Raw genomic sequence first — 15,070 nt, forward strand, 5'->3', positions numbered from 1 at the left:
ATGGCAACGCAATGGGAAAAGCAGTGGAAAAAGCTCCAGAATCACTATGGCGGGGGGGGGGGGATTTCCCACCAAAAGCTCAAATTGGGGGTATCAGGAATTTTACTTTTTGAAATATGGCAACCCTAACTTCTCATTGGAGAAAAGTTAGACCAATGGGTATAACTGATAAGTGTGTGAGAATCCTAGACACTGCAGTTATAATTAAACACTGTTCATGTTAGTAATAGGAATACTATTATTATTACTTATTAAATTTGTATATTTCCCTTCATTCAAAGATCACAGGACGGTTCACAACATGAAAATACAAAATGAGAAAACAAAATACATTATAAAAACAAGAAAAGAACAAGAACAAACCTTTTTTTATTCTTCAAAAACCATAGTTCTTCAAAAGAGTAATGTTAATTCAATTAAGAGTTGTAGGCATTTTGAAAGATGTTCTACTTGAAACTAAGTTCTTAGGCACACGTTTATGCTGTATAATAGAGAGCAAAGCTTTAGAACTAAGGCAAGCTAGTTAATGGATAAAATAGAGAATAACGTGAATAAAATAGAATAAGGAGAGCTGAATTAAAAATTGTCTGTTATGTTTTGATTACTTGTATAACCAGCATGAAAATGTTCCCTCCTGTATGCTGGTTTGTATTTAAATTATTGTTTTGTCATTTTATCTGCCCTTTCAGTTGGAAGAACATACCTTGCAAGAGCTTTTGCATTCCCAATAGATTTGGGGGTGGGGTGGGGATACCTGTTTTGCCTGGCTGGGATGTACTGCCTCTTGGTTGGATGGATGGAGAACTAGGGAGAGGGCATTTGGCCTGGTTGGGATATACCATATTGTATTGCCCCACCAACTTCCCCTTCCAGTCCTGCCCACTTTTAGCTCTGGCCCCGCCCACTATGGTATGGATCCCCTGGAACATTTCCCATTGTGTGCAATGCAGCCCTCAGCCTGATAAAGATTCCCCTCCCCTGTTGTAGGAATGCTAGATCCCACAAGGCAGCGGAGGTTTAAGATAAGAGTTTTCCCTTTCCTGCTGCCTTGTGGGATGTCTTCAGGAGAAGAAAAGGTTAAGGAGTAAACCCTATACAAATCCATAAGTGCTTGGTACGCCTCCCTCTGGCAACTCCTTCAGCCAAGCTGGTAACCCAGGACGTCCATGCACACTGCTCAGGCTTCTGCCCCAGGGAGGTCACTTCAGTGCTGCAAACACAATGAAGGAGGCTGTGCTATGTGGTGTCTGAAGTCCAATGTTAAGAGTTTTTTTTTGGTGGCTGAAAGTGAAAGCATTCTCCGGGTGGCTGCCTGCTCACGTGATTGCAGCATGGCAGCAGTAGTTCCTTCTAGTTCTTTTCTGAATCCCTTATCCCAGACAGAGAGGAAACATTTGTTCCTTGTTTGGCCCCTGCTCTTCACTATGGCATCTTCTGGGTAGAGAGCTACATGCAGAAGATGGCAGAGTGCAAGGGAAGGTAGCAGTGCTTCCTAAGTCTCCGATTTGAATAATAGAATTGTAGAGTTGGAAGGGACCCCAAGGGTCATCTAGTCCAACCCCCTGCAATCGGGCAGAGGAAGCCGCTTCGCCACCCGGGGCGGCAAACCCAGGGGCGGAGTCACTCCGTAGCGCCTGCGCAATGTCCCTACGCTCGGGCTGCGGGGAGGGGAGGGGCGGGCTTCTCTTGGGCCGCTGACGCCCCTCTCTGGCTTGCCTCCGCCCACAGCCGGAAACAGCAAAGCGCGCGCTGAGCAGGTTTGCGAGCCCCGCCACTGAGCGTGGCTTTTTCCCGGCGTCTGCGGGGCTCGGCTTGGGTGTCATGCCGAGGGGCCCCGCCCATAGTGTCACCCCCTCCAGCCTGGAAAACGGGGTGCCCTCCCCCTTCGCCCCCCTTCCTACGCCACTGCCTGCAATGCAGGAATCTTTTACCCAATGTGGGGCTCAAACCCACAACCCTGAGATTAAGAGTCTCAGGCTCTGCTGACTGAGCTATCCCAGCACCTTCAAGAATGAGGGAAGAAGCAAAGCCCAATGCCTGCTTCCTATGAAACTCCTACATTCTGGAGTTTACACACACACACACACACACACACACACACACGGCATCAACACAGTTTGAGAACATATTCTAGCCAAGCAAAAGCACACAGGAAGGGAGTGGAGCAGAGCCAGTAGGAGCTGTGGAGGGAGCATGGCCTGGCAGGAGACTGGGCTGGCCAGACCTGGAGGGCTGCATTTCACCCTGGGCTTGAGCTTACGCAGCCTTGATTTTGCAGAAGGGTGAGTACTCACCAATAACTCTGCCAATAAGTGGGGCAAACACTTACCATGGTTTACATCCCCACCCTACCCTTGCTCAACTTTGCAGGCCAAAAATGTTTGGTGCTAGTGATATGGTCAGAATGGTTGCTCCTGACATTTGACTCCTCTGGAAGCAGGTGTGTTGTGATTCCTGGCTAAGTGGGGGCTTCAAGATTTCTCTGTGCAAATTTCAGGTTATCGGGCCATGCCACAGATGCCTGGTTATCTGCATTGATCAAAAAACTGGAGAACGGAACAAGGAATTTCTTCAGACTCTGGCTGCCACTAAAGACAAAAAAGTCAGTATACAAATTTTTTATTTTTATTTTTAAAAATGCGCCCTTTTCCCTGACAGGGAAGGCTTACAGAAAAGAAAAGAGCAGATGAAAACAGAGAGAATAAAGAATAATTTAAATACAATTAAACATTAATAGAATTAATAGTAACTATGTGTGTATGTATGTATGTGTGTATAGAAACAGACAGATAGATAGAAGATCTATTAAAAACATACAGACAAATACAACAAAAATAGCCAGCCCCAGCCCTTTCTTAAAAGTGGTCAGTTCTCAAAAGCCTGTTGGAAGGAGAAGGTTTTCACCTGCCGGAGGAAGAACAACAAGGAGGGAGCCAGTCTAGCTTCTTCAGGGAGGGAGTTCCAAAGTTGTCTGGGAGCAGCCACTACCAAGAAGGCCCTCTCCCACGTCCCCACCAAGCATGCCTGTGAGGGTGGGGGGGGGACCAAGAGGAGGGCCTTCCCTGAAGGTCCCAAATCCAGGCAGATTCGTATGAGGGAATACACAAATGTGAATGAGCTGCTCAATGGAGCTTTGCTGCCGCTTCCATAAAACCTTTTGGTTTTAAAAAGGGGAGAAGGGAAAGTTACACACACAGAGAGGGGGGGGGCAAGCTTTCAGTTTCCTTCCTTTTTTTGTCCCCTCAAACCCTGAAAGATCTTTAAGTATAATAAATCTTAAGCTTAATTTTTAACAGAGCAGCATGCCTCCTTTCCTGCCTGGTTGCTATCTACATGGGGGGGGGGATTCTTAAAAGTGATAACTATAAAAAGGCCAAATGCCACCCCACCCCACTAAAGGATGAGCACCACAAAACAGGCCAGAAATCGTCCCACAGTAGAGTATGATGCAAGCTAACGAGCCAAAGTCTGGGTAACTTCCACAACAAATCCTACAGTGCTTCCTTGGAATCTTCGCATAAATTAAGGCCGAATTTAAGCAACAAAGATGGAAATGGTTCTGAACATCATCTTAAATAACTTGACCATTGTTTCTGTTCATTGCACTGTTGTAGTCAATATACTTATAGGAATTTAGTTTAACCATCCAGAGGCATTGCAGTTGTTACTGTTCCATCTGTTGGGTATTTGATCTTATTACAAATGTTTCCCCTCAGACTAAGTTTGGAATATACCTGATGAATCATCCTGAGATGGAGGTCTCCCATCCAGATACATTGTCAGTGGGATCGCCAGTGTTTGCAGCAGTGAAGAACATCATCGCATGTTGACCATCTGCTGAAGAGCAAGCAGGTGGATGATTCCTCAGCTAAACCTGCATATGGGACAGTCTTGCAGATTATTCATATGTGTTCTCAACAGCAATATGATCTTCTCCAATATTATGAGTAAAAGGTCAATCACCTTTAAACATTCAGAAATGACATGTCACAGCTAATCAAGTGGGTCAATTTTTGCAACTCTATATAGTTGATCATTTGATTTCTTTTTTCCCCATTCAGGTTCATGAGAGACTGTTGCAGGGCAGTGATGCTGACTAGGACATTTAATGTCCTCAAAATGCCACTTCACAAGTTAGATTGATAGTTAATAACCTCAAATAGTCCGCTGATTTAAATTAAGTATGGTGTGTGTGTGCATTGTGTGGGGGTGGGGGGAGAGAAGAAATATTGCTTTAGATAAGAAACAGAGATAGCTGACTGGAAGTGAAGTACCTTGGGATTCAAAGGCTTTAAACATGGATAGTAAATTTTCTGCCTTGTTGCAGTGGCTGCTGTTAGCTTCCACTGATGCCACTGCTTGTAAATAAAAACAAATGCAAGTAGCACCTGCAACAAAGGACTCATCCAGACCTTCTGCTTTTTTGCCAATTAATTTTACTGATATTCCATAATCTTTAACAAATTGCCACCAAATTAATACGAATTTAAAAGCTGATTTCCCACCCTCCCCCAAATGTCCCCTCTATTTTCCTCCCTTCTTTGCTGCTCCCAGTAAAATAACTTCTACAGCTATCTTTTGAAAATACACTCATCCCTTCTCCCTACACATCACCTGTTCAATTACCAATTTCTGCTATGGCTTTTATCCATTGTTATAACCTGTCCTCAAAATAGCCGAATAGAGTAAATCCTCATTTATCTATCTATAGTAGTCATTAATCAGTTTTGAACATTTCCCTCTGATGCCTCTTGAGTAACACTTTGCCTGAGAAAAACAGATCTGCTTCTTCCCAGACAACACACACATATTCCTCCTTAACATGGCCTTGAACATTGCTGTCTCACATCTGGCCCCAGTAATAAAACGAGTGAAAACGAACCCCCTATAATTTTTTTTATAAATACATAATATACATTCGCCCTCTCACACTGCCAATCTCCCAGCATCCCCCATCCCTCGCATTTCACCAATTTTAATCCTCAATTTTACATACAACCAGCTCATTAATAATTGAAAAATAAACATAATCCACATCTTTTCTTCTCTGTCTGAAAGTCTCAGAAGCCATCAAGAGATTATACACTGTGCTCCATCATGGCCCTTTCACTGTTCTTATTTCCAACTTCAAGCTTCGGGGCTGAACACTTTCTGTTTTTTACCCAGGTTTTGGTTGCTCACCTAAGCAGCTGGCTGGCTTTAGCCCCAATATAAGCCTGAATGGAGGGTAAATTGGCTGGTTTGTGAGCATCTAAAAAGCTATGTGTTAATATGAGGAGCTGCCATGAGTTTATCCATATAGATCATTCCAAACCAACCTTATCTCGTTTTTTGATACCGTTTAGTACTGTGTGCCATTTCTTTCCTCTCATCTGTCTTTCTTCACCTTCTTCCTGCACGCACTGGCCTGTTTTGCTCTTCTTCCTCATGGCAAGGCTCACCACCACAAACATAATGCGGTACAAGATTGTGCCGTTGCAGCCCAAGCATACAATCTCTGCAGTCCAGTGCATTGCTAGTTCCACCACATTCAGCGAGGCTTGCTCCATGCTTACGGTAGTTTGCATAGGATGCAGCCTGTGTGTGAAGAGTCCTCGTGTGCAGTTGTAGCAAGTTCATTACCTAATTGTGGAACTAGCACCAGATTTCCCCTTGTTATGCATAAAGATTGGTTGTGACACTCACTTGAGTGGCACATTTGACCAGGGCAAGCCCACCCATGAGGCAGCTGAGCCAACCAACACAGGCATCAAGATCCTGATGCAGATCTTTACATACACACAAACACACAAACACACACACACTGATGTAGATAGTCAATGGGCCCTTCTTCAATGGTGGGGGTGGAAATGCCATTTTGTGGTCACCTCAGGTGCCAAAAGCTCTGGGCAGCCAGAATGGAATAATGAAATGGAATGGAGAGATTTTACATAGCTACAGCCTAGATGGAATGCTGAAAAAAGCAAGTGGTAAATTGTTTAAACAAAATAATTTTGCTGTACATCAGTCTGACAATAAATGCAAATTCTGCTTTGCAGATATTTTTGAAGCTAAATTATTTGTCCGATATTTGAGATCTGTATTTGTATCATGGGATACTTGATTCCAATATTTTATATTTAATAATATTGATAGTTAACATATGATATATTAGTATCTAAAAGCATTTTATGGAAGACATTAAATAGACATGAAATAGGACTGGTTATTTTTTTTGTAATACCAGCCAAAACAAATCAAGAGAATATAAACAAATCCAAAGAACTTAATTTGGAGGGGAAATGTTACTATAAACAAACCTATTCTGTGTTAGAATTTGTATTCATCTTTCTGAAAAGCAGGTTGAAAATATTTGCCAAATTTCAAATATAAGAAAATACTTGTTTCATCTAAAATATAGAATTCATTTTTCTATGAGCTCATTTAATTAAACTGACATCTCTTATACATTTTGCAGAGTGGTTTGTCTGTCGTTCTCTATTGGGGGGCCCTTTGAGATATTGTCACCCAATCTGTGAACACAAAGCAGTTGGTTTTCCTCTGTGACAACATTTTGGATTGAGATGGTGGATTGAACTGCTTCGGACTGTGCCAATTTGGACATCTTTGGATATACCACTGCCCATTTGGCATGGTGGTTCCTGAGACGGGAGGGCGAGCAGACCTGGCATGGCAGCTGAGTGCACAGAGCAGCAGCTTGGGAGCCACCCGCCAAAAGCTCAGGCTTGCTGCCCGCAGGACTCTTCCTCGCAGGGACACAGTGCTGAAGCAGTACCTGCAGGGACTGGACCCTCCTGCTTTCTGAAGTGTTGTTGGGAGGGCAGGAAATGAGATATTTGCAGGAGGTTCCTGAGATCAAGGAACAGGTTTCCATTGTTCCATTGGTTTAAGTCCTCCCCGCCAGAGCAGGCAAACACAAGCATGTTCCATCTTGTGACAGCTGATTAGATATTTGAAGATGGCTATCATATCTCCTCTCAGTCTCCTCTTTTCAGGCTAAACATTCAGTTCCCACAATTACTCCTCCTAAGGCTTGTTTCACACACCTTGATCATTTTGGTTCTCTCTGCACATGCTCCAGCTTGTCGCTCACCTTCTAAATTGTGGTGCCCAGAATCGGACACAGTATTCCAGGTATGGGCTGTCCAAGGCAGCATAGAGCAGTACTATTACTTCCCTTGATCTGGACATTATACCTTCTGTTAATGCAGCCTAGATTAGCATTAGCTTTTTTGCTGCTGCATCACACTTGGCTCATGTCAGCTTGTGGTCCACCAAGACCCCCCAGATCCCTTTCACATGTACAGCTGGTAAGTCGGGTGTGCCCATCCTATATTTGTGCATTCTGGTCTTCCTGCCTACGTGCAGAACCTGACATTTGTCCTATTGAAATTCACTTTTGTTAGCTTGCACCCAGTTCTCCAATCTGTTAAGGTGATTTTGAATCTAATTCTGTCTTCTTGCAGCATTAGCACCCCCCTCTCAGTTTGGTGTCACCTGCAAATTTGATGAGCAATCCGATCAATTCCTTCATCCAAGTCATTTATAAAGACGTTAAACAAGAGCAGGCCCAGGACAGAACCTGTGTGGTATCTGAAGAAGTGTGCATGCACACGAAAGCTCATACCAAGAACAAACTTAGTTGGTCTCTAAGTTGCTACTGGAAGGATTTTTTATTTTTTATTTTGTTTTGACTATGGCAGACCAACACGGTCTACCTACCTGTAACTAGAACTCTGTGGCATCCTACTTGTCACTTTTTCCCAGGATGACAAGGAAACCATGAATGAGCACTCTTGGGGTTTGGTCAAATCCATCTAACTATTCATTTTACCAGCTTCCTTGCAAGAATATCATGGGGGACTTTGTCAAAAGCCTTACTGAAATCAATATACGCTGTGTCGACAACATTCCCCTGATCCAGCTTGTATCTCCATCAAAAAGTGAAATGAGGTTTGTCTGGCATGACTTATTTTTCCAAGTGCTCACAGATCAACTGTTGAATAATCTGTTCTAGGACCTTTCCTGGTATGATGTCAAGCTCACCAGTATCTGACGATATATGTTGGTTTTGGTGTTAATGGTTTGATCCAGCTGCTAGCTGCGTGTGTTCATGGGACACCTTCTGTGACATCACAATGTGGCTATCAAATGACCAGCTCTAGCCTGCTGTTCTAACAATAGAATTTCTTTAGTGGTTTGGCCAGATGCACAATATTGCGGACTCTCCACCTGATATTTCCATGAATCTTTGTGATTCTGCCAGGCTACTGTTTCTTACACCTTTTCTTTCATCTCTTTCCCAATTTGAAGCTTGAAGAATCACTGTTCCGGGAACCTACAATATTTTGGGGAGTGGCTTCTCACTGGAAATACCCAAAGTACATGACACAAACATTTCTATTGGTATGATCTGGGTTGCACCAAGGCCTTGGATTGCTCTAGAGGATGTGAGAGAGACAAATATTTCACAGAGGATGACCTGAGAGATAAGAGTGTGGGTTTGACATTTTGAAATATTTAAATGTTAGCCTCTGTGAAGGAAATGTTTTCATTTTTGTGTGTGCCCCCCCCCCCTTATATTCAGGTGCAGCTTATATTTGGGCCAATACGGTAGATATATATATGATAAAGCTCTTGATTTTGAGATGGGATATTTTTTGGTACCAGCTGCTATTGATATCTTGGAATAAAAAAATGCTCCATTTTTTCCAAGCAAAATTGATCCAGAGAAGCAGACTTCTGACACCACATTCTTGGTTTGGTTTAGGGACATTTTTTTAGTTCCAGGTTTATGTAGGATAGGAAAAAACCACCCCTAGAGACACTTCCACCCCTAGGGACAATTTGGTTCATTTTTAAACTAAGTGTGGTTTTAATAAGGTATTATCCTGATTCTTTTTAGATTATGAATTTTTATTCCAAGAGTTAAATGAAGACAAAACATTAAAGTCTCACACTGAATATAATTTATCCGCATAAAGGACTTATATTAATTTTTATTAAGTATTTGTTTGGGTTACGAAGGGACTTTATAATTGGAAAATGGAGACCATGTATTTACTTTGTAATCCAATAAAGTATTTAATAAAAACAATTTTTCCTCATTTTGCCACTAGATGGCAAACTTCTTACTGATCTATCTCCCTGTGTTCAAAAGGAAATGTAATCTCATCTGGCACTGGAAAACAAGCAAACACACCTTTGGATAGGTTAGGCTACTTTAATAATAATAATAATAATAATAATAATAATAATAATAATTTTTTTATTTATACCCCGCCCTTTCCAGCCACAAACCGGGCTCAGGGCGGCTAACACTAATTAAAATCACAGCAAAAACATAAAAACAATCAATTTAAAATACAGATTTAAAATACAAATTCAAAATTAAAACTGCAGTCTCATTTTCAAATAGCCCACCAATAAAATAAGTAACTTAAAGGTGCCCAGCACAAAAAGCCCCTAGTCCTATTGTAATTTGACAAGTTATGGGGCTTTTCTCTTATTATGCCTGCCATTTTCAGACCATGAATTCCCCACAAAACAAATCCTCGGGGCAATAGTATGCAAACTTCATCCGCCTCCGTCAAAAGGAAAGGCGAGTTATGAGGGGTTTGATTTCCTAAGGGCAGTGAAAGACAGGAGGAGGAATCGCCCTCCAAGTCCACTCCGGCTTCTCCCGCCATTTCTGCTCCAAAAAGCTGCTTTTTCCTGCTGAATTATCCGAGCAAATACCAAACTGCAGAAAGCCCAAGTGACGTTGGCTCAGTTCACTGGTAAGCGGGGGGTTTCCGCGGGGGGGAAGCGATCATGGGAACACGAAAAGAACCTCTCGGACCCGTGACCAGAAATCACGGAACAAGCTTGGAACTGAGAGGGGGAGCCCTTTGTTTTTTTGACGAAGCCGACTCGGGACTCGGGGCGACATTCGTTTCTTCCAAAAAGCAGCGTTTTGAATGCGTCATAATAACACCGTGGCACCAGGTGGCGCTGTTTCGGCAACGTGATTTCCCCCACTATGAGGTTTCCCCGATGTGTATTGATCCAGCCTTGGACTTTGCGCAGCCTCCCCTCCAAAGCACTTTGGACCAAAGGAGGCTGTTTTTCCAAAGCACCAAAAAGGGGGTCGAAACCAAATCCTGTGGCCGCCCCTGATGTCTGACACTGTCAGTTCCATTCTCGTGTTATTTTAAGATCTTGTTGTCATTCTGCTAGTTAATTAAAGCTAATTAAAGATACTCATCCATTACATTCATGTTTTGTCGCAAAGGATTAGCATGTTGCATATACCAATAAAATACAGTAAAAACAAATGGAGCCTTTGACAGGCATCCCAGCTGAATCCTGCACAGTGTTTACTTTTGCCAGGGAATTTCCCTATGACCATCTCTCTCCCCGCCCCCCCCCTGACATTTCGGTTTATTGTTGCCAGGTATTTCTCTAATACTAACACAGAAAGGTGGAACTGGGAACTGCTCAAATGGGGAAACCCAGCCAGATCGGTGGGGTATAAATTATAAAACTATTATAATTAATTAATTAATTAATTAACTGTGATGTTGCTTCTACTCTCTCTCAGAAGGGGAACTGTGTGTAACCACACATATGTAGTTTAAGTTGTGAAGGGTGAGGATTGTCGTTAAGGATTAATGAGGTGTTGGTCAGGCACTCCCTATCTACACTAAAGGAATTCAGAATTTCATGACCGGAAGAGTTGCATCATAGGATACTGAAGTAACTTGACAGTATTCTTGGAGACTCTGGTCTATCTATCACCTTTGAGGAATCCTGGAGAGCCAGTGTGGTGCCACTGTGTGGAGATGTCACAAAAACAACATCATGGTGAAGTTGTGGAGGTGCCCATGGCGTCTGGACAGAGGAGGAGCCCATTCACTCCTGCTGACATGGAGCTGAGGCATAGCCAGCCTCATATAACCAACAGGCTTAAATCTATTTAATGCATGAAGGGAAGGAAGGAACTAAGTAATCAAGATTTGTTGTCCCTCAGTCTGCCTCTGGATCTAGATCCAGCCTACAGGTGTATGCCAATAATTTGGTATGTTATTTACCTATATATACCAATAATTTAGGAACTTTCAGCACAGAACTAAGCTTTTTTTTCGCCTGTGCAACACATGAAACCAAACCTTTAGGGAGTTTCTAACTAAACCATTCTTAACTTACCGAACATGTAAGTTTCTATGCTAAGGGAACTGGGGAATTTTGGAAGGAATGTAGAAGGGCAATTTTAAAGAGAACAGCCTATATTTCCATGTTTTGCTGCATATGTGTGATTTTAAATCTCTGCTAAGGTTCTCTCACCAGAGTAATTGCCCCAGGAACTCTCCTTTATACTTGTTTTTTCCTCAGGACTCAGATATAGTAATGCCACAGGACTGCCAAAGTGCGAGCCACGGGGACACAGGCTGGAACAGACCAGCAACCCAGAGGCAAGACCAGGACCCAGGATTCCGGCCCCTGATGCCACATTCTGCTCGTCAGTCTCTACAACGATCAACACAGCTCCCAGGGTGGTGGTGCCTGCTTCGCAACCCTCCAAGTGCTGTGTCGGCTGGCTGAGGCTCCCCCCTGCATAGGTGGCGCAGCATGCTCCTGCTGGGCAGGATTGCTCCCGTGGTGTCACCCTCCGTGCCCTGCCCCCTCCCCCCAGTGCACAAGCCCATGCGCCCCTCAACATGTGTGCACCCCCCCGGGCATCATTTGGTCACTCGACGCTGCTGGACCAGTCCTGCTGGGCAGTTTCTCCACTGTCACTACTCCTCTTCCTCTCCCAGTGGTAGCAGGAGCTGAGCCCCCTGGCAACGGTGGAGAGGCAGTCGGAGTGATGAGGAATGTCTTCTCAGAGATCAAGAAGAGGGTGTAGACCCTGCAGCAGGCACGGCATTGCAGCCAGTGAAATTTTCCGGAAGGGAAACAGGGTCAGAGGTGCCATCACTGAGGGGGGTGACAAAAATGACAAAAAGATTAGGTTTTTTTTTTTTTTTTTTTTTAATTGGGCTCATGAAACTTTTTAGTTCAGTCAACAAACATAAGAAAACACGTGCTGGCACTGGCGGCACACGCGGGGGCTGGCACTTACCCCGCGGGGCCTGCAGTGTGCCCGAGCCATGTGTCCTCTCCTGGGAGTGACATGGTGGCTTTGGCACCTGCAGGCTCCGCGCTGCCTCAAACGGCAGTGTGGGGCTTGCTCTGCCCTCCGCTCTCCCTCGCCGCCCCGCCCCCAGCTGCAGGACGCGCTCGCCACCACCAGGCAACCCGAGCGGCTAGTTACACCACTGATTGCTCCTCCATCCATTAGTCTTGCAAAAGCTTCCCTGGGTCTTTGGGAAGAGGCACCAGGAGAACATTAAGAGGACTAGTGTAGTCCCCTAGTCCACTGACCACCCACCACTGAGCCTGGGCAAGCACCTTTGGGTGGTGGGAAGCTTACACTTTGATGAGGTAACTGGGTGATGGTCTTTCTCTCCCCCCCCCCCCCCGGTGCCGCTTTGCAACTTTAACCAAGGCAAGCTACTCTACTCACTTTAGAAATCTCTTAAGAAGGTCCTGGCAAATATTGTAGGTGGTGGTTTTGAGGTGCCCAGTGGACACTGCTGTGGGGGAAAGATTTTAACTGGCATTTTTGTTAAGCAGGAAAATGTTTCCTGGGGGGGGGGACACTTTCTTGCATTTCTTTGGGGGCACCTGATTTTTTTTTTTTAATAAGATTTTTATTATTTTCCGTTTAAACAAAAGAAAAACAAGACATAAGCACTAACATTAACACTATAGAAACACAATACATAAACACAATCAAACAATAACAATAAAAAGAGAAAAAACACATACAAACCTTAAACTAACACTTATCTTCTTACTTTCCTTGTTACTATCTTCTCTGTTTTGGGGACTTCCCCCGTTCCCTCCACTGTCTTCAAAATCAAATATATCATTCTAGGTAGCTTTAATCTTATTCCATTAACATTTGCCCACATTTTTAAAATGCTTAACTTTACTTAATCAATTACTTAGTCACTTGTAATCTTATCTTAACCTCAAATCTTAGCACATTTCTAACAAATAATCATTTGCACAAAAACTATCATCTTAACAATATTATCTAACTCAAATCTACCAAAGCCGATCATCTATTTAATTCTGCTCAAATATTCAATTTAACTGATTTAACTAATAGTCTTTAAATTTTTTCCAATCCTGTGACGCCTTCTCCTCCCTCTGGTCCCGGACTCTGACGGTCAGTTCTGCGAGTTCCATGTATTCCATCATCTTCATCTGCCATTCTTCCACCGTTGGTATCTCTTCACCTTTCCATGTTCTTTGCCAGTAAGATTCTAGCTGCTGTTGTGGCATACATAAAAAAACACTCTATCCTGACTGGGTATCTCTTCGTTGGTTATGCTCAGAAGAAATGCCTCTGGTTTCTTACAAAGGTAACTTTCATTACCTTCTTAAGTTCATTATAAATCTTGTCCCAGAAGCATTTACCGCTGGACACACCCACCACATATGAAAAAAGGTACCTTTCGCATGTTTGCATTTCCAACATACATCTGACATTTTGGTATTCATCTTAGCTATCTTAACTGGTGTCAAATACCATCTATATACCATTTTCATTATATTTTCTCTTAAACTATGACAAGCAGTAAATTTGATTACCTTTCTGCCACAATCTCTCCCAGTCATCCATCATAATATTGTGTCCTACATCCTTTGCCCAATCTATCATTGACGATTTAACCAGTTCATCTTTCGTATGCCACTCTAGCAGAAGATTATACATTTTGGAAAGGCTCTTAAAGTTCGATTCTATCAATTCTGTTTCCAGTTTGATTTTTCTACTTGAAAACCAACCTTTTTGTCCATTTTAAATGTTTCGTACACTTGATAGTAGTGCAGCCAGTCGGGGACCTGATTTTTTACTTGATCATAGCCTTTAGCTTAAAAGAGTCCCCTTCCTGCTGCAATATGTCCATATATCTTAACCAGTTAGCAGACATGTTCGGTCTCTTATAGGCCTTAGCCTCCACTGGAGATATCCATCTAGGAGTCTTTCTCTCTAACAAGTCTTTATATCTAATCCAAACCTGATACAAGGATTTCTAACTATATGAGTCTTAAAAGTTCTGTGGATCTTAACCTTGTCATACCAAAGGTATGCATGCCAGCCAAACATATTATCATATCCTTCCAAGTCCACACGTCAACATTCTCTAGTTTAAAACCAATCCTTTAGCCAGCAAAAGGCCGCTGCTTCAAAATAAAGTCTTAAATCCGGCAGGGCAAAGCCTCCTCTCTCTTTTGAGTCTGTTAGAATCTTGAACTTAATTCTAGGCTTTTTGCCCTGCCATATAAACTTTGATAAGTCCTTTTGCCATTTCTTAAAGCAGTCCAGTTTGTCCAAAATTGGTATGGCTTGGAATAAAAACAGCATCCTTGGTAGGACATTCATTTTTATCACAGCTATTCTTCCCATTAACGACAGTTTTAATCTTGTCCATATTTCCATGTCTTTCTTTATCTCCATCCACAGTTTTTCGTAATTGTCCTTGTACAGGTTCAAATTCTTGGTTGTGAGATTGATACCTAGATATTTTACTGTTTTAACAAAATTGAGGCCGGTGCCTTCTTGTATCTTTGGATTTGTTCTGCACTCAAATTTTTACCTAAAACTTTGGTTTTCTGCTTATTTAATTTGAAACCAGCTACAAGTCCAAATTGTTCAATTAATTCCAAGGCTCTGGGGACACTGCTTTCCGGTTCCTGCAGGGATAACATCAGATCGTCTGCGAAGGCGCGTAGTTTGTATTCTTTCTCTCCCACTCTAATTCCTTTTATCTGTTTGTCCTTTCGTATCATATTTAGGAGGACTTCCAGGACCGTAATGAAAAGTAAAGGGGAGATAGGGCACCCTTGTCTTGTTCCCTCTCAACTTCAAACTCCTCCGATATCACACTGTTTACTATTACTTTGCTCTTTGTTCTGTGTAAATGGCCTTAATGCCATTCAAGAATTTTTCTCCAACTCCCATCTTTTCCAAATTCTT

The 15,070-nt window shown here is 42.9% G+C and overlaps 1 protein-coding gene across 1 annotated transcript in view; it reads left to right on the plus strand.

Annotated features, from left to right (window-relative positions):
• The window catches only part of MOCOS (molybdenum cofactor sulfurase), a 90,816-nt gene extending 86,422 nt beyond the window's left edge, over nucleotides 1-4,394 (plus strand). The window contains 2 exon segments of the mRNA XM_033169801.1: nucleotides 2,498-2,602; nucleotides 3,717-4,394. Of these exon segments, the coding sequence (XP_033025692.1) occupies nucleotides 2,498-2,602; nucleotides 3,717-3,830 (219 nt within the window). The 3' untranslated portion in view covers nucleotides 3,831-4,394.
• Nucleotides 4,395-15,070: the final 10,676 nt, after the last annotated feature.

Source organism: Lacerta agilis, chromosome 14, assembly GCF_009819535.1.
Source record: "Lacerta agilis isolate rLacAgi1 chromosome 14, rLacAgi1.pri, whole genome shotgun sequence".
In the NCBI taxonomy this organism is placed as follows: Eukaryota; Metazoa; Chordata; class Lepidosauria; order Squamata; family Lacertidae; genus Lacerta; species Lacerta agilis.